Source organism: Lagopus leucura, unplaced genomic scaffold (assembly GCF_019238085.1).
Source record: "Lagopus leucura isolate 7727_CA_CO unplaced genomic scaffold, USGS_WTPT01 Super-Scaffold_739, whole genome shotgun sequence".
Taxonomy (NCBI): domain Eukaryota; kingdom Metazoa; phylum Chordata; class Aves; order Galliformes; family Phasianidae; genus Lagopus; species Lagopus leucura.
The window spans coordinates 3,513,131-3,536,993 of NW_024962255.1; the positions used below are offsets into that span (position 1 = coordinate 3,513,131).

General features: G+C 40.0%; 1 protein-coding gene across 4 annotated transcripts in view; it reads left to right on the forward strand.

The window, feature by feature from the left end:
- The window catches only part of TSPAN14 (tetraspanin 14), a 37,573-nt gene that overhangs the window by 7,719 nt on the left and 5,991 nt on the right, over window positions 1–23,863 (forward strand). For 3 of the 4 annotated variants that reach the window (XM_042863277.1, XM_042863278.1, XM_042863279.1), the window contains exons 2-6: window positions 8,140–8,237; window positions 15,506–15,556; window positions 19,291–19,437; window positions 20,256–20,426; window positions 22,871–22,996. In XM_042863277.1, coding sequence (XP_042719211.1) covers window positions 8,157–8,237; window positions 15,506–15,556; window positions 19,291–19,437; window positions 20,256–20,426; window positions 22,871–22,996 — 576 coding nt within the window. In that variant the 5' untranslated portion in view covers window positions 8,140–8,156. Of the gene's footprint in view, window positions 1–3,883; window positions 3,902–8,139; window positions 8,238–15,505; window positions 15,557–19,290; window positions 19,438–20,255; window positions 20,427–22,870; window positions 22,997–23,863 lie in introns of those variants that run through there. The other variant, XM_042863280.1, reaches the window with a different exon arrangement.

Below are 23,863 nucleotides of genomic sequence, written 5' to 3' on the forward strand. Positions count from 1 at the left end.
CATCATGGTGATGGCTCGGCATCCATGACTCAGCAACAGGCAAACCATCACTGTGTCATGGGCTGGAGCCAGGGGAAGGGGAGGGTACAGTGCACTGCAAACTGCGTATCTTGGGTGTTCAATTAGAAATGGACAGATGTGTACTCTTTGTCAAGACAAATACTATAACTATGCTTAATTTGTGAGGAAACTGTCAGTTCTTAAAGATTGCAGATGATATCTTTTCCAACTGTAAAAACATGCTGCCAAATCAGATGCGCGTTAGGAAATGGTTTGTAAAGACAAGATAGACCTGAAAAAATGATTGGCATCTCAACGGAATCTTTTGTGAAAAGAAAGTTAGAACTCAAGTGGACTCTGTTACGGAAGTGTGTTGCATAGTTGCAAATCTGATTGAAAAAAAAAAAAAAAAAGGCATTTCCTCATGGTGAGTTTACTAGCAGTGTTTGGAAAGCATTGCAGATGTAATGTGTCCTGATTTAAAAACATAGAACAAAAGTCCAGAAAACCAGCTCCCACTGCTAATTTCAAACGTTGTGCTTTGACAATAGTTGAAAATAGTGACACTACAGATAAGGCTCAACTTGCCATTTTCACTAGAGATATTGATAATAAATATCATGTCACTGAAGAAATAGCTACTTTGGTGCTGATGAAGGGCACAGCTAAATCTCTTGATTTATGTGAAGCAGTGAAAATGACTTAAAAGTGATTTTCTTCAACCCTTGTCAACATATCTGGTGTGGCTACTGAAGGCACCCCAGCAAACTAGCTCAAGTTATGGAAAATAACTTCATGTGCTGTGATGTGTTGACTAAGCGCAGTCCTGTGAACAGTAAAATATATGCAGCGTTGCTTTCCATTTTGATAAAGGAATTTGAGAATTCAGGATTTCCAGGTAGATCAGCCATTTTCTTTGGCATATTCACGACTCCATTTTCAGTTGATTTAATTACCTGCACATCTTCTAATGGAACATATGGAGTTGTAGTAAGACATTCAACTGAAAGAAAAAATTGGTCATGTTTCTTTATTAGTCTTTTATAAGATCTGTCTTCCTGTGATCATTGTCAACCATCAGCACGTCACCACCATGTTCTTAAGTGCCACATCTGCATCTTCCTTGAAAGCTTCTGGCGACAGTGACCACCACTTCCATGGGCAGCCTGTTGAATGCAATTTTTTCCCGTGGAAATTACACTAGCTGCTAAGAGCTCAGTAGTGCTATTTTAGAGAGCTAGTTCTCAGCTACAAAACACCATTTTGCAGTGTAGTCTCCACTGCCAGTTATGCATTTTCACCAGCACTGAACCAAAGCCTATGTGCTACGGTCATTGAAATCTGCACCAGTGCAGGTACCCTGCTGAAATGCACCACTCACTGTGCTGACATCCACTGTTTGGTCTCCATAGCTGTTTAGCAAGTGTTGGGGGCATTTCTTTCCTGTGTGGAGGAATTTGTTTTGACACCTTTCCTTCCTATGCGCTTCCATGTGTAACACCCTTTTGGCAGGCTGCCCCTCTGCTGCTGTGGAATACAGGAGGGGAGTACTATTTACAAAGGCAGAGTAGAAGGTGGCAGTAACCTCCCTTACTCTGCTCTCACCCATCTTTTGATGCAGGCCAGGATGCTTACTCTGCTCTCACCCATCTTTTGATGCAGGCCAGGATGCTTCCTAGCTGCAAGTGTGTGCTGCTGGCTTACATTATGTTTTCACCCACCAGAGTCTCAAGTCTTTCTCTGCAGGGCTGCTCTCAGTGATTTCTCCCAGTCTGTACATGTACCTGGGATTGCCTTGACCCAAGTGCAATGCTTTGTGCTTGGCTTTGTTGAACTTAATATTCTTGTAGACCCACTTCTCGAGTCTGTCCAGGGCCCTTTGGGAGGCATTTCTTTCTTCTATGATGCACCACTCAGCTCACTGTCATCTGCAAACTTGCTGAGAGTACACTCAATCGTATTGTGTATGTCATTGGTAAAGATGTTAAAGAGCACAGGTCTCAAGGTGGAACCCCTGGCTCCTGTTCTTACCCCTGCCATCAAAATGGTTCCAAAGAATGTTTATCAATCAGGTGATAGGCGCTTTATATATAAAAATATAAATATAAATATATATAATTTGTGACCAGCCTCAGTTTGGAGGTAAGGCTGTGGTGCATGACCACATGGAAAGCTTTGCACAAGTCCAGGTAGATGACATGACTTGCCTTTACTTTGTCTGCTGAAACTTTTACTCTATCATACAATGCCACCAGTTTGGTCAGCAGACTGTGCCTGCTCTAAGGATTGTCTTGTAGAGTTTGTGTTGGAGCAAATTGTGCTACTAACATTCTTCAAATAAGGAGGGCTTTGAATCTTAAGCATGGTACAGAAATATGAGCCCTAAAGGGTAATGTGTTAAGAAATCTCTCTGGCTTCAGTCATGTTTTCTGTGAATTTCAGAGGGCTGTTACCAGCCATTATTTCTTTAGCAAGATAGGGATAACGTGTTCACAGTGTCAGTCTTGCATCTGGAATCTTTCAGATTTAAACAATGAAAGCAACCATTTTGTTGAATAATGTTCACATTTCCCCTAACAATGAGCTGACATTATTCTGCTCCTCTGGATTGCAGTTGAAGTAAAAGCACTGTACCCTTATTTCTTGAAGAGAAACTTCTGTTTCTTTAGGGACCTCTGTAAGAGTCCCTGGGATAGAAAATGACAAAAATGAAGATGACACATGATTGTAGATCCTCCTGAATCTTGAGAAGTATTACTGTCTCCAGTTTTGGGAACAGATTTGTTATAAGAGCTGAAAGTCCCATCAGTTCTTCTTGTCATCCAGATTCAGTCCTTATATGTGAAGAGTTGATGCCCGGTGCCTGGATATTGTACTGAACGTTATGACTGTTGTCATCTTATCTCTACAGTGTGGAAAGAGCAGTCTAAATGTGCCTTTTTGTGCCTTCTGAAACGAGAACTAAGAACATCTGAGCTGGAGCTAAGAAAATCCAGGTCAGGAATGTATGAAATAGAAAGACAGACACAGAAGAAACAAACAGAGAACCCTAAACACTATTGTTTGAGCTCCTCCAAAAGAATGATGTTTTTTTAATTTCTAGTGACAGCATTTCAAATCAGTCAGCTCATGTTTTTGGTATGGAGTTGATGTTGATAGCAGAGTGGCATTGAGTAGGCAGGTGCAAAAAAAGCAGTAGGCCCCAGTGCATCTCTTATTGTATTGCCAAGTTCTCCTCACTCCTCTGTGCTCTGTTCTTGTGTCTCTGTTCATTTGCTTCACCATCTTCACATGGGCTCAATGCTTTGTATTGATGATTGATACGGGGAACAGCCACTGGCTTACTGATTTTTTTGGGGGGGGGGCTTAGTTCTGCCCCCGTCCCCTTGCTTTGTCCTTTTCAGCATGTTAACGTTCTGTCTACAATGCTGGTGTAGGCAGACATCACAGTGTAACCACATTTCCTTGAGCACCCTGGGGAAGCTGGCACAGCTTCTGGCCTCCCAGCCTTGCCCTTGTGCCAACACATGGCTGCATCCACTGCTGCCATTAGCGTGCCTCTGGCAAGATGGATTGGGAGACTTAATGCTGCTTTCTTAGCTTGTTTCACAACAGATTACAGCATTTATTTGAGTATTTGCTTAATGGTTCAGTGTATGATTGTTGCCATATGCTGATGAATGGTTGTGGATTTTAGGAGGGGACAGGGCAAGATGATTGGACTTAATGCAGTGGCAACGCTGGCATGATCTGTGAAATGTGAGCGTGGCCTCAGTCCTCTCAGTAAAGCCAGTGCTGCTTGATGTTCATAGGTTTGCAGGCTTGGATTCAGAGACGTGTGTTCCCGTTGTTCCAGTTCTAGATTGACATCTGATCTTTGAGGATTTCCTTGCATATCCAGGTACAATTAATAAATCATGGCTGTTTTCACAAGAATTAATCAGTAGTCTGAGTATCACTGCTGTTGCGTTTGGAAGGTAAAAGTGAAATTGGTAGGTGTGGAAACGCTTTTGAAATGGCAGCAGCCTCTTGAACAACATGTTTTCCTCATGAAATCTCTAAACAATGTTATAATTTCTACCCAAGCAACTGTGCTCTGTTTAATTTTCAGAAATTGGTTTTGTTGTGAGTGGGTGATGACTGTCAGCTGAGATGACATGACTTGCTTTGTAAGAAATACAGTAGAGAAAGTTACTAATCAGTGCTGCCTACATGCTACTATGGGCTTCCAAGTGATTTGTAGTACTAACTCTAGTTGCATAGCCTGTGATGTGAATTGCGTGAAGTACTGACAAAGCAGATCTTTGGGCTGATATCAGATGCTTCCTATGTTAGGAAACAAGGCTGCTGTTAGTGTAAACATGAGGAAGGTGGCTGTGCAGCTTTGAGTGGGCTGCCTGCTCTGTTTGTTTGTAGGATCGTGGGGAAAAAACAGCCAAATATATCTACGCTTCAGATTAAGTATGTCAGAATGTGAATCCAGCTTCGGTACTGACTGTACTGCTCCACGTGGCACTTGGTGGTCTGTTGAGAGGAACCAAAAGGATGGCAGTGGGGATAAACAAAGGCAGTAGTCAAATATGCTCTGTATAGACAGGAATTTCAGAAGGTAGCGTTTGTCTCAGCAGCCCTGTGCTGTTGCAGGACAGCTGCTTGCAATGAAGAACCGGTGCTGGTAGTACTGCCCTCCTGCCATTTGCAAGCTGTAAAACACTTCACTTTTTCATTCTGCAGCAGTCCTGTGGAAATATTGGCTGGGTCATCCTGCCAGTTGTATGGGGAAGTGAGGAGAAATTTTTGGTTAAGCTGTTGGTTAAAATGATGACTTATGATGACTTACCATGCTTATCAGTAAGGACACTTCTGATGCTGTTGTTAGAACTACTTTCTTTGAAGTTGAAATTTGAATAATTGCTGAGCCTTTGAATGCCTGATGTCAGAAAGGGCAACCCAACAAAAAGCAGGACTTCAGACTCTGTGTTTTGATTCCTGGAATTGTTTGCTTTCCTTTCTGCCTCAGATTGTATTTTTGAGGTCTGTCTAGCAAATCCCAGCTTTCATGATGTGTGTGAGACACTTTGGTAGCTGAATGCCACCTGCAGCCACCTCTTGTAATTGCAAAAGCAACATATTTTAATTGTACTACATGCAGCTTGAAGTTGCAGATTCTGTCTCTTGCAAGATTCTCATTTTCATAGGGGAGGGAAGACAAACAGCAGTGGAGGCCTTGGTATGCCTGTGACAGATCAACTTGTTTGTTCTGGCAGTTGTTGTCTTGCTGTAGTCCAGCCATGCATGGTGCAGCATATTGAGATACTGACTGCTGTTTCCTAGGTTCTTTTCCCTCCCTTCCCCAGACCCAGCACGCTTGCTGACTTGGACAGCTGCATGAACCTTGGTTGTTGAAATGTAAATTGCCACTTGGAGCTAGAGACTTAGCTGTATGCACTTTAAATGAGTTCAAGCTGGGAAAATGAAACGTTTGTTCCTTCTTTAGCTGCAGGTTTAGAATAGCATGTCAGTAAATTGGTATTCAGACCTATTTACTTCACTTTGTTTGTAACTGTAAGATTCCTAAATGTGGTCTGTAAAACTGGGTGGGTTGAAAATGTCAGTTAGTAAAGCTGAAGCAGGGCATGAGGAAGCAGAACTGTCTGCGTCTTGGGAGCACATATTGCAAAACTCAGCTTACATGAATGCATGGATTACTTCTAAAGAAGTGGTTGCCAGTGGCTGCCCATACTGCAGTGAAGTACAGCTTCCATTGTTAAAATGGAAAGGTTGTGCATACTTGGTGTGACCTGGTGTTGGTGTGAGCATTGAAACTAGTTATAAGGTGAACTTCAGAAGGCACAACTTGTGTTCAGTATTTGGTTAAAACTAAATGAGGTTAAAGTTCTGTGCCGTGGAAATACCCAGCTCAGGTGTTAGTGATGAATTTCCAGACTCTAGCATGATAAATTTTGCTGTTTTTCTTTCTATAAGAATGCACAACAGCTCCTTTAATCTTTCTGCTGAGTCTGTTGTTTCCCCGAAACCAGTTCATGGTGTGCAGTCAGTGTCTCTTCAGGAGCTGCTGAAGGGAGAAATGTTTCCATTTTGACTTAAATTCACTCCATTTCTTGTGCAATTTTCTCAGTTTCTCCTAGTAGCTTTCAAGCAAGCTTTCTGGTTAATAGGCTTCATCAAGTAGTCCTTTACGTAATGGTATCAGAACATGGTGATAACAAAACGCCCTTCCTCTTCTGTGTTTGTGCCTCTGATATCTTACTTAGTGTAGCAAAACTGATAGCAGACTTTTGAAGGTGTGGCTGTTAACTGTCCTGAAGAATTTTTGGAGTCTCTGGGTGTGATAGCATGTGGAACATAGGCATGTTTCCTTGCATCCTCCACCATTGATATGATGAGAGGGCTGACTGATGCTGCGCATACAGCATTGATTTAGGGAAGAGGTAGGAATTGGGATTCAGTGGTATCAGTTTGATCTTACGGAAAGGTGAAAGATACTGATACAGAAGCTCTATGGCTTTCTCAAGACAGAACTATTGTCATAAACACAGAATTTAAGTCTGTGGATATCTCATACCTGAAATGTGGCACATGCTGGCTGTGTGTGCTCTCATTCTGTCTGGTGAGCTCGTTGGATGCACTGTCCTCACCGACCAGCACTGTGGCACCTCTGCTCAGTGCAGCTCTGGTAGCAGTGTACATCATCTGCTTTTTTTGACCAATGGCATTTAGCATAAAATCGTTACTAAATGTCACCAAGGTCTGATAATTCCTTTTTTTTTGTACGTGCCATTCATATTAGCTTGGAAGCAATGGAAATTTTAAGTATTTAAATAATACTTGGTGCACCAAGTCATATGGCTTTCCTATGTTTTTCCATCCTTTACTAAAACTATGGAGTATTCTATTATGTAAGTGTTCTCTTTGGATTTTCTGCACTGTTTCTGCATTTCTGTGAACTATCTGCATTTGGTTAGGCTGCAAATCAGTTTGCTCATTGGAACTGGTGAGGGCGTGCATGCGTGTGGACCTTGGAGGGGCCCAGTCTGCTCAGAGGGAGCCAAGCTGGCACAGGGATACCTCTAGAAGGAAAACTGAAACCTACTTGAGATTTCTGTCTGAAATCTCTTGGGTTGAGAATGTCTGTCTGTAGTTCTGTCCTTTCTTTTTTCAGTGGAGTTTTTATACACTCAACTGCAGATTGCCATCTAAATGAAGTATATTTCCCTTCTCATAGCTATAGCTAACCTGTGAATGCCAACATCGTCCTTGAAATCTGTTTCTTAGGAGGTGTTGGGAAAATTCCCTAATTGCTTCTCTTGCAAGCACTTCCCAAACATCTTATTGGAAGAAAACAGTGCGTGGAGGACTGAAATCTGAAGCTGCTGCTTGCTGTCTGTCGTAGGCAGTACTTGCTATGTAGTCTATGCAGCTATGCCTCTGAAACTTGGGTGGGTGGCTACATGCTTTGTCTTGACAGCTTTAGCTTTCACATTATGCCCTACGTTTTTCTGTACGTGGCCTGTCTGCAGAGGTGGGTTACTTACAGTGCTCTGAAAAGCCTCAGTTCTCTGAAGTGTTTGCTACTCAACCTTATCTCTCCAGTGTATGTTAGGAAGCATGAAAGCAGAACTCTGGAGCACATGTTGCTTTTACTCTTAAAAATAAATCCTCTTACAGTGTGCTATTTTGGTAAAGAAACATTAAAGTACTGAGAAGTCTGAGTGCCTGTTGCATTTAGCTGTATAGGCACTTGGAACATCGTGCTTTCTGGGGTGTTGGTGTGTGTTTAGATTTCTGCACAAGTCCACGTAGCTGTCCATGTCAGTGTAAGGGCTTTGAGAGAGTGACAAGGTTGATGAATGTGAAGCTGCTGATGCAGATATTAGGCTGGTTGTTTAGCCAGTTTCCTTTTTGGATGCTTCTTCCTGTTGCCACATTAGCGTGCTTAAAAAGATAAGGTTATTAAGCAACAAATAATCAGAAGGTTTGAAGGAAGCACAAGTTTCTAAGTTTCTAAACAGTGTATGGTACAGGTTGCCATAGTTTGTTCTTAACAGAGTAGAAGAGCAGGAAGCAGAATCTTTTATTCTTAACTATCTTTCACTGTTTATTTCTTCTTCTCTGCAGACGCCGTGTGATAGAAGATGCACTATTACCGATATTCTAATGCAGAAGTCAGCTGTTGGTACAAATATCTGCTCTTCAGCTACAACATTGTCTTCTGGGTAAGTACAGAGTGTAGAAATAGGAATAGTTTGGGAGCACTTCATTTTATTGAACTTCCTCCTCATTTGTTTGAGAGTGGACTGCCATCATTAATAGAAACCAGGAATATGATCTGTAGTGTATGTCCTGTAAGTGCATCCCATAAACAGGATTAATTACTCTAGAAAAAGATTTAGATACTAGCTCCACATCTTTCTCTTCCTTGCCCCTTCCTCCTATCCTACCTTGTGAGTGAAGGTAAATGAGTGAAACAGATAATTTATTTTTTCAGCGCAAAAGGGAAAGAGCTGCTTTAAGGTTTTGTTGAAAGAAAATAGTTTCAGCTGTTGGTGATGACATCTTTGAATGATGGAGAGCACTAAACTCTGGTTGTGTGAGGGGAAATGTTAGATTTGCCTTTAAGTGCACTGGACTGGTGTGTTAGGCTGCTTCTCTTTTAAATTAAGTGTCTACACATATATCCTTTCAGATAGTCTTTGATCTTAGTGTTAGAGCAGTGCTGCAATATGTGCAGCATATTGAAGATTTGCCCTGTCCCTGGAGGTGTTCAAGGCCAGGTTGGATGGGGCCCTGGGCAGCCTGGTCTGGTATTAAATGTGGAGGTTGGTGCCCCTGCGTGTGGCAGAGGGGTTGGAGATTCCTGATCCTTGAGGTCCCTTCCAAACCTGGCCATCCTGTGATTCTGTGATAATTGGAGCACGAATGTTTCAACAGCTGGTGTTACACTATAGTTTTGGTAAGAATTACAGTGTAGTCAAGGTCTTGAAGGCTTTGCTCCAAGGGCAACAAAATTGCCTATGAATGTCTTGAAATAGTTAGGGACTTCAAAGTAGGCATATGTTTACTTGCCTTAATTTGAAGAGAGTGCAATGTCAGGTGTGGATTCAAATGATTATGTTGATCAAGATGACTGAAGTATCTAAACTACCTCTGGAAAGATGGTTATTCAAAGATGAATGCATAGCATTGCATTGGAAATAATTAATATGGAGGTGAAGGCAAAGGTACTGATCATTTGAAGCTGAAAATTCTTCCCAGAACTTACAGGTCAAAAAGAGGAGTACACATTCATGGAAAGGTGTAGGTAGTTATGATGAAGAGCAGATGCATTAACTTGATGGTGCAACGCTAGAATCTTGGGTTTATGTTGTGATTCAGAGTTGAAATGCATGCATGGTATGGGTGGCTTCTTTGAAATAGTTCAGGGTTGTTTTTTTTTTTTCTTTCCAAAGTCAGAAGGGTTAGATAGTAATAATGAAAGAGTAGCATGTTGTTGAAACAGCTTGTGCAAGTTGAAAGTACAAGTTGATTTTCTTGATCCTGACTGTCAGACTGTGAAGACTGTGTTCTTTTTGTTCATTGTTGCTATTCATTAAACCACCTCATCTTCTTAGACTGTAAAGTTTAAGGTCCAGGTAATTATAACCTAAATTTGTATTCAGCCGAAATAAATATAAGTCTGATCATTATCTGCAAACTGCAGGATCTTGTTGGTGCTTGTGAATAATGACTTGGTATTTTGCTTGATTAACTCACATAAAGTTCTGATAAACTGGATTAGCATTCCTATGTCTTTTGGCCGCTTTTGCAGTGTACAGGATAGAGAATAATCTCTTTGGAAAATGCATGAGTGATGGGCAAAATTAAGTTTAGAGAGAATGATAGAAAAATGTAGTTTTGAGGGATCTTATGGAAAAGGGATCTTATGGAAATTATCTGGCTTAATCTTCTGTTCAAAGCAAGATGCTTTGTGTAGTGGACCACTGCTCAAAGAGGAGAGCTAGGAGGCTTGTGAGCTGCTTTTCTGCTGTCCTCAGCCAGCCTGAAATTGTTATAGAGCTCAGGAAAACAGAGACAGAAATGTCTGGATGTTGTTAAATACTACAGAGTTGTTTGCTGCTGTCACTACCTCCTGCTTACTAGTGCACTGTTTTAGCCTGATTCTGTAGCTTTAAGCAGTAGGGACTTGTGTGTCTAACAGGGCAGAAAGAGGGTGTACGTTTGTGCAGATGTGTTTTTCCAGGGGAGGTTAATTGGCCACAATATTGCTGTACAACCTGAGTATGTTGAACATCAGTGGTATTTTCTCCCTCCCCTAGCATTTATGAGTTGCCATTTAAAATGGTTACCGTTGCCATGCATCATAACTCAGGTCCTTGGGTGCCTCTGTACTTGTTTTTTCCTCTTCTCTGTAGTACAGCTCCTATGATCGTGTAATGGGATGTAGTGTGGTAAGGAGTTGTATTTAACTGTATTCTTCATAGCCCAGATTTTCAGGGAAAGCATTACTGAGTGGACGCTCCAAAGCAGATAGCATGGGGTGTGTGTGTGAGAAATGAACAGAATTTCTTCTTTTTGTTACTCGTGAGGGTTAGGTGCTAGATGTCTTCCTTTCTAGTGAATGCCTCACAAAGTACTGCTTGTTAGGTAAGCAGCTTATGCAAAACAGTTTTGTATCTTGGGAAGACTATTAATAACTTGGTTTCTGCTTTTTCATGATAATTCGTTTTTTCCCCTCTATTTTCTTTTAATTCCTTGAATAGTTATTACTTCTCATGTAACCACATATCTTCATTATAATCTTTTGAAGTTATTGATAAAGGTCCAAATTTTTTTCTTTTCCATTAGACTTTTGGAAATATTGATGTAAACTTGAAATACAACTTTGTAGGTTTCGGTTGAGTTTCTTGACTGAGAGCTGGTTTTCTGATTAAGTATTAATAGTCATGGTAGCTCACTCAGTAAATGGTCTGAGGCTTCTGCTGAGAAGTTACCATGTCGATGTGGTATAATTACAACTCTTTTGGTAAAACAGCTTTGGTTGTAGAACAGGATATGTAAAAAAGTTGAGTAGGAGGGTAGGTGCTCCTGTAAGCAAATGAGTGACTTTTAGCTGGCATAGTGGTTCCAAAGTCTGTGATATATCAAGCTGGTTGAAATGGCTAGTGTAATATTTCTTCAATTGAACAAATCAGTGCTGTGTATAACAAAGTAAAAAAAGATAGATTCCTTGGAAACTGAGGGTGCTATAAAACCAGAAGGGAGAGGTAATTTTGTCTTCAAAAATCAGCATTTAAGGAGGCATTGGTATTCTGATTTACATTCCCTAGTTGCAGGACAAATCTGCTTGCTGGAATCAGAGATGTGAATACTCCAACAGCAGGGCTGTTAAGTGATGTGTAAGCAGCACTGCTTACATGCATGAGGTGCAGAGCTGTGCCCAGAAGCCCTGCTGAATCCATTGAGCTGTGACTGAAAGAGATGGTTCTGCTGCTTCTCCTCTGCCAGACAGTTAATGCCTTCTTTCAGGTCTCTCACAACTGTCTGTGCAAGAAAATGAGTTTGGAAATCGATCTCAGCTAAATGTAGCTCTTTGCAACCTTCCCCTCCCCCCCCCCCCCCAGTGTATTATTTTTAAATTCTTTCAGTTCCCTGTGAGATTTCTTCAGAATGAGGGTTGCTACTGTAGCGGGTACGAGGGATGGCACCTCAGCTATGTGACTGACTTTGGCCAATTTTAGCTCTTCCTGGAGTATGAAGATAGCTCACCTGTGTCTCAAACCATGGCAGTTTATTCATGAGCCAGATAATTTGCATGTAAATAAATAGAAGTTGCTTTTGTTCTTCTTAATAAATACTTAATATTTATACTTATCCTTAATATAGTTGCAGTTAACTTAATATAGTTATACTTAATAAAGTTGCAGTTACTTGTTGACCTTCCTGTTGTAGCTCTGAAGGTAACTGACTCGGTGAACTTAAAAATATATAGTGTCTTACAGAATACACAAACTTCTCAGTATGTTGTCAGGTTCTCATGTTATGCATTCAGTTCATGTAAATTGGGGCAAAATATTGAACTTAGAGGAGGAAAATGCAGTTCTGTTGCAGTCTCACAGCTTAAGCAATTTCTAGAAATAAGTAGATCTGCATTCCTTGGAAGTTTTTTCACATAGACAACTCAGCAGTAGAAGCTTCAATTCTGCTAACCTTGAGCTGTGTATGACTAACTTGCAGTCATTTTTCTGTTCTTTGTGCTTGGCTTTTTCTTTAAGAGGTGGGACGGGGTCATAGGAATGCTTGTCTTAGGCACAATTTTAATATGCGTTTCCTTTGTTTTCTTAACTTTTAAGCATGCTATTAAGATCAAGCTTCTCCAGGTATACTCATTTAACGAGCAGAGAGGAGGCTGTAATGCAACCATCAGGACAGAGCCCTGCAGTAAGTGCTTGGGAGTGAAATCACCTATACAGCAAGACTGGATCTCGTGTTGACATTCAGAGCTGCTTTTTGAGTCTACATCTCTTATCCCCCCACTCTGATAGCTTCATCCAGTGTAATGAAATAAAGAAGTTGCAATAGCATCAGAGGAAGGGCTTGGTTCTGGCATCTTGCTGTGCTGATTCATTCCGCACTTGGGTTATCCTGTTGTGAAAGCCCCAGAGGAGTCAGCATGGTGGGTGGCGCTTGATGGTGCCCTGTCTTTAGAATGCTGCTCTGATCTGAGCCTTCAGCTTTTGCTTTATGAAGCCTATGGAATAAAAGTCACCCATCTACTTTGTTTGCTGTTTTGTCTCCAGTTGAAGCCTTCGAGGTAGTCCGAGAGTTACACCACAGCTGGGATGTGCCTGTTTCAGTGAAGGATTGCTTGTATAGTCTGCCAAAACCTATCTCAAATTGATAGGAGAGAATAAAGTAGCTTCCAGCTGCTGTCATCTTGATTTTTGTCTTTTAATTCTGTTAGCTTTGTTCAAATGTACTTCTTAAGTGTTTTTAGTTGGGGGGGGCGGGGAGAAAAAAACGCAGTTTAGACTCCTACTATAGGAATCTGGCGATTTTTGCCCTGAACGTACTGATGAAGGGCAAAATTTCTCTTATGCTCTGGAGTATTCTTCCAAGCTCATTTTTGAGAAGTAAGAGATCTAGACTAGTATTGGTCTTAGCTTTTGCAGCTTAGGTTGCATTCCAGGAACTCCTGAAACAGCAAGGCTAGGCCAGAAACAGAAAAGAATCCACCACTGGGCTGTTTCCTGACCCCAACAGGACGAGTCAGGAAAGAGAGAAGGATAGGAAGGAAAGACTGTAAGCTACTGATTGCTCCAGTGTGGGCAGAGCTATGATGTCAGATAAGATTTACCAGGGCGTGGAAATTGTTTTCCTTGAGAGTAACATTTTGTGTGTATTGAAACTGAATTCATTGGGAATATATTCCCAGTACTTCTTATCAGAGCTCAAGGCAGGCTGACGCAGTCAATTTGCATGTAAGGGTCCTATTGCAGGAGCTATGTTCTGCTACAGCCTGGATAGGAAAAAAAAGGCAGTGCTGTGTACTGAGTTCATAGGGCAATCCTCACAGCATAATCTAAGGAGTCCCACTGCTTTGGGGCAGGCACTGCTTATGCTAAGCTGTCATTTGTGCTTGGAACTGGTGCTTTTCAATATCTTTATCAGTGAAATAGCATAAGAGATTGAGTGCACCTCTGTGAGTTTGAGGACGACACCAACCGAGGATGCAGTTGACACCGTAGAAGGAAGGGGTAGCATCCAAAGGGACCTGGACAGGCTTGGAAACCAGGCCCTAAACCTGATAATCTTTGTTTCTCAAGCAAAATTGTGATAATTGACTGCTCTTTGCTTAATTTGCTTTCTGTACTTCGGCCACTTCTAGTGAAAATGCTGAATTGCTTAAGACTAAGTTGAGGTAAGTTCTAGATTTATCTATTTAGACTCTGCTAAGGCTAAGTTTGAGTGGGTTTTTTTTTTTTTTTTTTTTTTTTTGCCAGTAAACTCAACTTTTCTTGCAACTATTTTGCCTAAATGGTCACAAATAATTTTGCAAAAATAGTGGTTTGTGGGACTGAACATTCTGTATCAAGAAATAAGAGCAGTGTTCGTGTTGACAGATGAGAATGAGGCAAGCTAATTAGAATGTTCTTTAAAAGATACATAAGAATCTATTCCAATTTAATTAGGATGGTAATTATAATGGAAGACAGCCAGTCTGCAAAGGACACCTGTTAAACAACATATGGAAATTTAACCTGCTTAGTGCTTCTTTGCTTATTTGTAACTCCTCCTGTACTGGATTAGTATCTTCCTGCATTGGGAGTGGATTTGTTTAGTTCACCTTTCTTCTTCACTGCCAATATATGACATGATGCATGCATGGATACAGCTCCTTCATCATGTCAGTAATTTAGATAGGATGACGTGAAGAACACTTGTAGCTGTTCTGGCTTTATCTGAGTGCAATTTCAGAGCCTGGGGACCATGAACCCAGCAATACATCAAATCTACATGGATTTCCTTGGGTGAATGTAACAAAGTCTCATTTTTGCTTCTTGCCTGTGCTACAGGGAATTGCCTATAATGCCTGTTTAGTTACTGGAAGGTGCTGCATTTCCTGGCAGAAAGGATCCCTGTTTGAGGGTTGTTTTGGAGTGCTGGAATTTACTTTTTAATGTGCACGTAGGCTTTGGGTGGGAGTGAAACAACCTCTTCCATATGGCTAAGGTAGACTTGTTCACAGCTGTAACAAGCTAGAATGTCATTTTAAGTATTTGGGTGTGTGTAGTGTTTTGTGCATGTGTGGAGGCAGGGGAGTAGTAACCTTGTCTAGAGAGGTAATTTTAGCTTGAATATTCCAAGTAGATGTTGGAGGCAAACAGCCTGAGGATAGTAAATAAAGGACACAGGGTCTCATACTTCATGTGAGTGCAGCTGAGAAGTATTTACTATGCCAGCATTAGAATTAGTGTGGAGTTTGTCTGTTGTGCGCTATATTTGCTACTTGTTGAAGGTAAGAAGATGGACTAGCTAAATTCAAAGGACTTGAAAAAAGGTGAAGTGTTAGAAGAGAAGTTGTGTCTAATTAGGGAAGAAACTCATCTGACTCTTGCCACTGAGGTTATGAGAAGTTAAGCATGGCTACAGTCTGGGGTTGGCAATAGGTAATAACTAGAAAGTGAACTAGTGAAATAAATCTTTTGGAATCTAGTATGTGCTTCTCAAATAAATACGAGTAGTGAAATTCTAAATACCACTGAAAGAAGTTCTCACAGTGCAGAAATTGAATAGAATAGAAGTGGTGCAGATTCTCTTTCATTGAATTTGACTCATAAGGAAGAATGTTCCATGAATGTTATCTTGGACAGCAGACAATGTTTACTCAAGGATAGTGCTACTGGCTAAGTGTTTGAGAATGCATTTTCTCACTGATAAGTATATCTAATTTTTTTTTTTTTTTTTTTTTTTTTTTTTTTTTTAGCTAGCTGGCATGGCATTCCTTGCGGCTGGACTGTGGGCATGGAGTGAAAAGGTAAGGGTAAAATGACTGGTATTACATCGTTTGGTGGCTGCCCTCTCTTGCCCCAGTGAAACAATTGATTTCCTCAGGAAGCAGTGGGGTTTAAATGTAGTACCAGGACCAGGACTCAGGACCACATTCAGATCTTCTAAATAGAAAGTAGTTGGAGTTTTATTCTTGCCCATTACTGGGTATTAGGCTGTGGCCCTATAAGTTTATACTTCCTTATGGACTTGTAAGAGCAGGGTTTAAGAGAATTAAAAAGAAAATTTCATCTTTATGAGCAGTCCCTATGGGTTGTTTCTTTTTTGAAAGCATTTTTTCTAAAAATATACTTGATTCTAATAAAAGGATGGGGGAAGATTATTAGTGTTTGGAAGGGATGAAAAAGATTTCTATAAAAAGAAAAAAATTAGCATGCATCTGTGAGATCATCTTTATGTAGTGTTCTCATTTTAAGGCCATCTGTTATCCACTTCCTGTGGAGTTACAGACCTGATTCTGTGAACCATAGAGAGGAAGAAAATTGGGGCAGCACGGCCCAACTCAGTTATACTTTCTTTCAGCTGTGTAACTTCCTCAACAGAGGGAAGGCTTTGGGCATGTATGTAATTCACATCTTACAAGAGACCATATAGGTGTGAAAATGAATGGTTTACCCCACTGTGAATGGTTGTAGAAGCGTGGCTCACATTTGACTGCAAGCAGTAAGGAAAAAGTGACAGTGGCTTGCAAACTTATCTGCATTTTAATTGACAGTGCAGGGCACGTGCCTTCACTCTGGAGCCATGCTACTGAGTAGGTACGTTTTCATTGCCAGCACAGTGTAACGTTTCCATGGAGCCTTTGTATCAATAAAGACTGACTGACCATATAGTGAGGTTCTGGTTTTTATCTCCTGCTATAAAATGATGTTCTTTCTAATCCTTTATGGAAGGTGTGTTTCAGAAGGTGTCAAACTTAGCTTGAATTTGTTTTCTGTAATGTTCATATGCTTTTCTCTGCTTCAGACTGTTGTGTAAAGAGGCACATATGATCTCTGTGGTTGGAAATGACTAGCTCCGTTTGCCAAATGACCTTTACGGTACACTAACATTACTGAAAATGAAAGCCTTGCTAAAACTGTTGACTTTTCCTGTCTTTATTTCTTGAATTTTGCCTGAACTGTTTCTACTGTCTGTTCTACAACTAAGAACTTAAAAGGTTTTCCTGTGTTCTTAAACTTCTGAATGGCTCTTAAAAAATGCACGTTCTTTTTTTTTTATGTCAGTTGCTTTGTGTGGACACTTTCATATTAATGCTGTTCTTTTGCAGTAGTGGATGTGTGTGTCAGTGTGGATCTGTTTACGGATAAGTTTCAGTGAACAATAGAAGGGAAGTAAAAGAAAAACATTCTAAAAGTTGCAGTGGTCAACCCAAAGGGAAACTAAAGGTAGTACAGAAGAGTTTTAAACATCCTGTCTCTTAGTGCAGCATGAAGTACATCGATCTTTTTAACTTCTTTGTTGTGTTTTTTTTTTTTTGTCATCAACTTTTCCATTACGAGTTTGATTCCTGAGTGTTCTTTTTATCTGGAGGTAAATGCTGTGTATCTCTGTGAGCTGATAACATCTCAATTTTGAGTCAAGTGTTGAAAGTAACTTATGTTAAAAAAAAAAAAAAAAAAAAAAAGTTACCCACCCTGGCATACATTATCATGCTTATGAGTCAAATGCAGCATTTTTTTTTTTTTTTTTTTATCTAACTGGGCTACACTTATGATCTCTTAAGTGGTTCTTGTTATTTCAAGCATTCATGTAGAAGTTATTGCATAACATGTTAAGTTTACATTAATAAAGGCTGGATTGAAGTTAACATGTAGCCTGAGAGGTATTACAGAAGTCATAAAAAAAAAAAATGACTATAGGATTTAGGTATTAGAAACAAGATAAGCCTGAGTCGTCATGTCAAAAAAACTGGCATCAGTACAGGCTGAGTACTGATGCCAGTTCTAGGCCTTTCTAGGCTCACTGCCTAAAAAGCAGGTTTGGGAGTTAAAACATTGGCCTCCTGTCAGTCATTCAGCTGAATATCAGCAGTGTACCTTCAGGTCTAAGGCAGCCATCTGCCTGCTGGGCTGTGTTAGCACTTGTGTGGCCAGCTGCTGGTGAAGGAGATTATTGCAACAGTATTCTTCATTCTGGAGGCTGTATCTGGGGCAGGAATGAAGGGAAGGTAGAGCTACCTGCTTGTTGAAAGAAATTTCCATATTTTTTCAAACAAATAACAATTCCGCAAATCCAATTTGGTGGCATTTCTTAACTCATCAGTGATATATTAAATTGCTGATTTTTGGTGGGGAGAGAGGGGTAAGTCTTAATAGCATCCTTCAATAGTCACTGGCAGAAGCATCCTTAGATGAATAAGGTGGGATGAAATAGTCCTTTGAATTGAATTGCTTATGACTGACCTCCTTCCTTCAGGATTTTTTACTTGGCATTTTTCTTTAGACTGAGAATCTCCACATGAACAAGAGAACGTTGTAAATTTCAAATGTGAACTTGAAGAGACTGTTTTGAACCTAGGGTGAATAATAGACCCTAGTTCCTGTCTTATTGTCACAGTGTGCTTTGATCGGTGGAAGTTCTCTTCCAAGAGATGTCTGAGGAAAGCTTGAGTTCGGATGTGGGAAGTGGATAGCCAGAAACAGCTTTGAAACTTTCAGCATCCTGTTTGTATTGTGATTAGTTCCATAGCTTATTGCTTGCACAAAGATACTGACTTAGTCTTGATGTGACTTCCCTGTTCGTAATGTCTGAGGCAAGTGCTTCTGAGGCATGGATGTGATTGATTAGGTAGGACTCAAGTTCACCAGTAGGCCAGATATGATAGTTAGCTTTGAGGCTTCACGGATTGTAAGGATGATAATATCACTGATTGGACTACTAGGAGTCTTTGCTTCTCAGGACTTTTTGAATGATGGGTAATCTCTAAACTGTGACCACTTCTTAATGGTTTATTTCAGCTCTTAGTGACAAGCAGTGGCAAGGCAATTCTGATTTCTACTATCCATTTACGTTTTTTGTCCCTTCAGTCAGTTTTGATCTTAAAAGAAACAAAACAAGAACACCACATCTCTGCTGTCTTGCTATCACCAAATTAATGGGTCTGACAAGATGTGTTGTGAAAGAAGATCAACTCGTATGTATCATGAGTACATATCATGAATATCTTGAGAATACTATTACTCAGTGTCTTTCCATTAGCTGATGAAGTTTTTCAAAGTTAACTTTACCTTTTAATGCTTTATTTCCAAAACACTATTTTTGTTAATTAAGTATGCAATTAAAAAGTGAGAGAATACCTTGGGCAAATTCCCTTTTCCTGATAGATATATTTCAAGTTAATATACATTATTAGTTCTGTTGGCTCCAAATGATGTGGATACTCAGTCGTAGTGTTGAGCTTTTGGCACCATCTGGTGGAAGCTTGTTTGGCAAATAGACATAGGTAGTCTGAAACGTATGACTGCACTAGATTGCTCAGTAAGAGTCTATAGCTTTGAGTTGGCATTAATACTTGCTGGGATAAAGAAAAGTAATTTCATTAACAACCCTTTTGTGATCAAACCTTTCCAAGCGGGTCTCAGTTTGCAAGCTGAAGGATTTGTAACCAATTAATTTGGGATCTTGTAAGAATCATCACAATTCCAAACAGGAAATAAAAAATGGCTGTAGTGGTCATATTTCTGTTACTCCGTTTTTCAGGGTGTGTTATCTGACCTAACAAAGGTGACTGGTCTTCATGGTCTTGATCCAGTGGTGCTTGTCTTAGTCGTGGGAATCGTGATGTTTACTTTGGGATTTGCTGGCTGTGTGGGAGCTCTGAGAGAAAACATCTGCCTTCTGAAGTTTGTGAGTAACATCATTACATGTGTGAATCAATGTGTATGTGGAAGTATGAAACTATGGGTGAAAGAAAAAAAAGTAATTTGTGGCGTGCAGTTTATTACAGTGCATATGGTGAACTCAGTCCCTGACAAACTTCTTTAAGGGACAGAATAATAGATTTAAACCAAAGTATTTTAGCCCTGCGCCTAGAAAAAAAATGATTTTTTTCATTCATTCTGCTAGTGCAGCAATGTTTTTATGTATTTCAGATTGTAATGTAATTTAATACGTGATAGCATGAAGTGGTGTTCTGAAATATAGCTGGAAGTTACTGAAAGGAGATCATATTGTGGCTTTGGGCAAACAAAATTGCTTAGGAGCTTACTCTCTTCTAAGTTTTTAGTGGGCAAAAATTGGGCACTTAAATGACTAACTAAAAGATCTGAAACATTTACTTTTGTATTGAGATGTCCTTTATTTAAATTCATGAACAGTTAAGCAGGGCAAAAGAAATAATTAAAATGAGAACAGCTCACAAAATCCTGTGTTTTGCAGATTCTTGTATATTAATATTCCAGCTGCTGTGTGTAATGACTGTAGATTACTGCTTATTTTCACTTTTGACTTCACATAATCAAAATGAAAAGATAACTCAACTTCTAGGTTTGGTTTTGTTGGTTTTTTTTTTGTTTTTTTTTTTTCCATTCTCAATTAGCAGTCACTTCTTTTTATAGTATCTATACTGAGCAAGAGTTTTAACATGTCTTAATCTTTTCCTAATAGAATAGGGAATGCATTCAAAGGGATAAATATCTTCTAATTTGTGACTTTTTCTTCTACAGTTCTGTGGAACGATTGTATTTATATTTCTGTTGGAGCTGGCAGTGGCTGTTCTGGCTGTCTTGTTCCAGGACTGGGTGAGGGACAAAGTCAAGGAGTTCTTTGAGAATAACATTAAGTCCTATCGAGATGATATTGACCTCCAGAACCTCATTGATTCGCTACAGAAAATTGTAAGTACATTACCTGTCATTTTTCCTTTGTTTTCTGGGAGAATATGTAGTTAAGGAAGTTTTCCTCTTTCAGATTGATCATGGTGTTTAGCTAGTAGTGTCATGTGACAGTTGTGCTGTTCTGTTTCTTTACTGAGAGTGTTAGATATCATAGAATCATAGAATGGCCTGGGTTGAAAAGGACCACAATGATCATCTGGTTCCAAACCCCTGCTACGTGCAGGGTTGCCAACCAGCAGACCAGGCTGCTCAGAGCCACATCCAGGCTGGCCTTGAATGCCTCCAGGGATGGGGCATCCACAACCTCCTTGGGCAACCTGTTCCAGAGCCTCACCACCCCCTGTGTGGAAAAACTTTCTCCTGATATCTTACCTAAACCTGCCCTGTCTCAATTACATAGGCACATACTGTATTGCCAGTTTATTCCTCTTCTAATTTAAAGTTGTTTCCCCTTATCCTACTGCAACAGACTCTGCTAAGGAGTCCGAACTCTTCATTCTAGAGCCTCTTTTTAAATACTGAAAGGCTGCTATCAAGTCTTCCATGAACTTTCTCGTCTCCATTGGTTTTTGTGGGGCATTCTCTTTCAGATCCACATCTTTTCTGTGACTCCGTGTCTGGATGCAGTATTCCAGGAGAGATCTCACCAGTGCAGGGTAGAGGGGCAGGATCACCTCCCTCGACCTGTTGACCACACTTGTTTTGGTGCAGCCCAGGATTAAGTTGGCTTTCTGGGCTACAAGGGCACATTGCTGTCTTATGTCCAGCTTAACATTCACAGGTACCCCCAGGTCCTTTTCAGCAGGGCTGTGCTCCATCCTTAAACATCCTGTACTGATACTGGGAGTTACCTATGACCTAGGTGCAAGACCTTGCACTTGGTTTTGTTGAGTCTGGTGAGGTTCACCTAGGCTTGCTGTTCAACCTGTCTAGGTCTCTTTGAACTGCATCCCATCCCTCACATGTGTTGACTGCACCACACAGCTTAGTATCATCTGGAAACTTGGTGAGGATGCACTCATTCCCACTGTCAGTGTCATTGATGTTCAACATCACTGATCCAAGTACTGACCTCTGAGGATGCTACTTGCTCAGTGATCTCTATCTGAACATTGAGCCATTGATCACTGCTCTCTGGGTACAATCTTACAACAAGTTCTTCATCCATCTAACAGTCGACCCACCAAATCTGTATCTTTCCAAATTGGAGGGAAGGATATTATGGGGGACTGTGTCAAAGGCCTTATGAAGTCCAGATAGATGACATCAGTGGTTCTTCTATTGTCCTATGGTACAATTATGTCGCCATAAAAAAAAATGATACTTTATCAGGTAGGACATGCCCTTGATGAAGCCACGCTTCTGAGAAGCATCTCATCTGAAAGCAAAAAAGATTTTAAACTGTGGACAGCTATTCTGTAGGTACTCAAGGAAGCCTGAAATAGTTGTATGCTCTTTTTGTCCTAAAATACTTAGTTGCTAAGAGAGGAGATTGCAAGGCCTGTTGCTAATAAGGGCTTGGTGGCTTTCAGTTAGATTATTTTGCATTCACACTCAAAAAAAAGTGAGGGTGATTTTTCTGATTTTTTTAAATTTATGTCTGCATGTATGGAGAGAAATTGAGGAAGTACTTCACAAAGAGGTAAAATATTTCTTCTTCTTTTTTTTTTTTTGTAAAAGAAGGTCACTTTTCTGTCTGTCTCCTATATTTTAGAAGATCATGCTTAAAAATCTTAATAATGCTTAATAAACCATTTTAAGTACACAAATTGTAACACAGGTCAGTGAACTGCAAAGCATAACTTAATGGGAAACCAACTTTCATCTGTTCTAGAACTTGAAAATTCTTTGAAATGTTTGGATTTCCCTGATCTGTAATTATGAAATTTACGTTGCACTGTTTAGGTCAAGAAACTTAATGTGAAACAATCATAGAGCTGACTGACCTTCAAATGAATAAGGCTATGTCAGTTAATTCACATGGGTATGAAAATTTTCTCATTTGAAAGAAAATAAGTGTATTCACAGATGTTTTGATACATTTTTCAGAGTAAACAAACAGGGAAAAACTGATTGTTTCGTGAAGACTTAAAAGTGAAATCACAAAGTTAAAGAAATAGTTCTTTTCCATATTTCTTTTGGATTTGGCTAACATGGATAACATCGGGTGGTTACATTTTGAGCGACAGTTTTTATGATGCTTCCAGTTGTGTGAGCATCTATTTCCAAGAACATTATGCCAAATGGTGCTTTTTTTTTCTTTGTTTTGTAGAGATGCTGTATTGATTATTCAGTTTGTTTTATTCTTGTGTTGCCATCGATTCCTTACAGCCATAAGGAATATACAACATATAGGAAAGTTGAGCAAATATTATTCCAGAGAGCTATTCAGTAATACATTATCTATAAAATATCCCCACATAGCAGGTGTTTATCTCTTGCAGAACCATTGCTGTGGTGCCCAAGGCCCGGATGACTGGGATTTCAACATATACTTCAACTGCAGCAGTGAAAGCAAAAGTCGTGAGAAATGTGGTGTTCCATTCTCCTGTTGTATACCTGATCCTGCTGTAAGTTGTTTCCTGGTTTGGTATCTGTTATTGAAGAGTTACGACAGGAAGTACTTCCTGAATATGATGTGACACATAGGGTTTAAGAAGTCTTCTAAATATCAAAAACTATTATTAATGGCCAAATTCTGTTTTTGTTACTGCTTTGCTCTTTTTAGAGGATAGAATAGATGTGTCAGCCTCTTATACAGCTGAAAATGTATTGCTTGTCATTAGGAATTCAGAAGGTGTTTTTACGTGATTGAAGTCTGTGAACATTGGCTGTTGACACTGTTTTATTCCCGAGGCCTTGATTTCAAGCTCTGTCATCTACTGTTGAAGCAGCACATATGCCCCCTCTTAGAGCTGCTGTACAGCACCCCTCTGCCTGACAAGTAGGAGTAACTGTCCTTGCTCATGCCTTTGGTTATCAGCAACTGGTGAAGTGCTCATACACAGACTGAGTTGAAAGTGTCTGAGTCAGTTCTTGGCTTTTGGCAGTTCTTAGGTACTCAATGGTTAGATCTGCTTATGAAGCTGTAGGAATCTGATCCTTGCAACAGAAGCAGAAACAGACACAAATTAATGCTGTGTAGTAGTTGTTGCTTAGGTCAACTCAGCAATCCTCACCTAAGGGAGATAACCATGGTAGGTTGTTTGTAACCTACCTTGGAAGTAAGCCAGGTAAGGCTTTTGATCATGGAGTCAGCCAAAGAAAGATTTTGTCAGGAAAGTATTCCAAGTTCAGGTTGTCTGGTAACTCTTCTCTTATTTTGATTCTGAACTGTGCTATTTCACTGTGGTCTTTCCTGTTGCTGATGTTATTCTTGGAGATATTATTAAATGTAAACTTCTTTAATTTGCCATTCTCTTCTGAGCATTTTGATA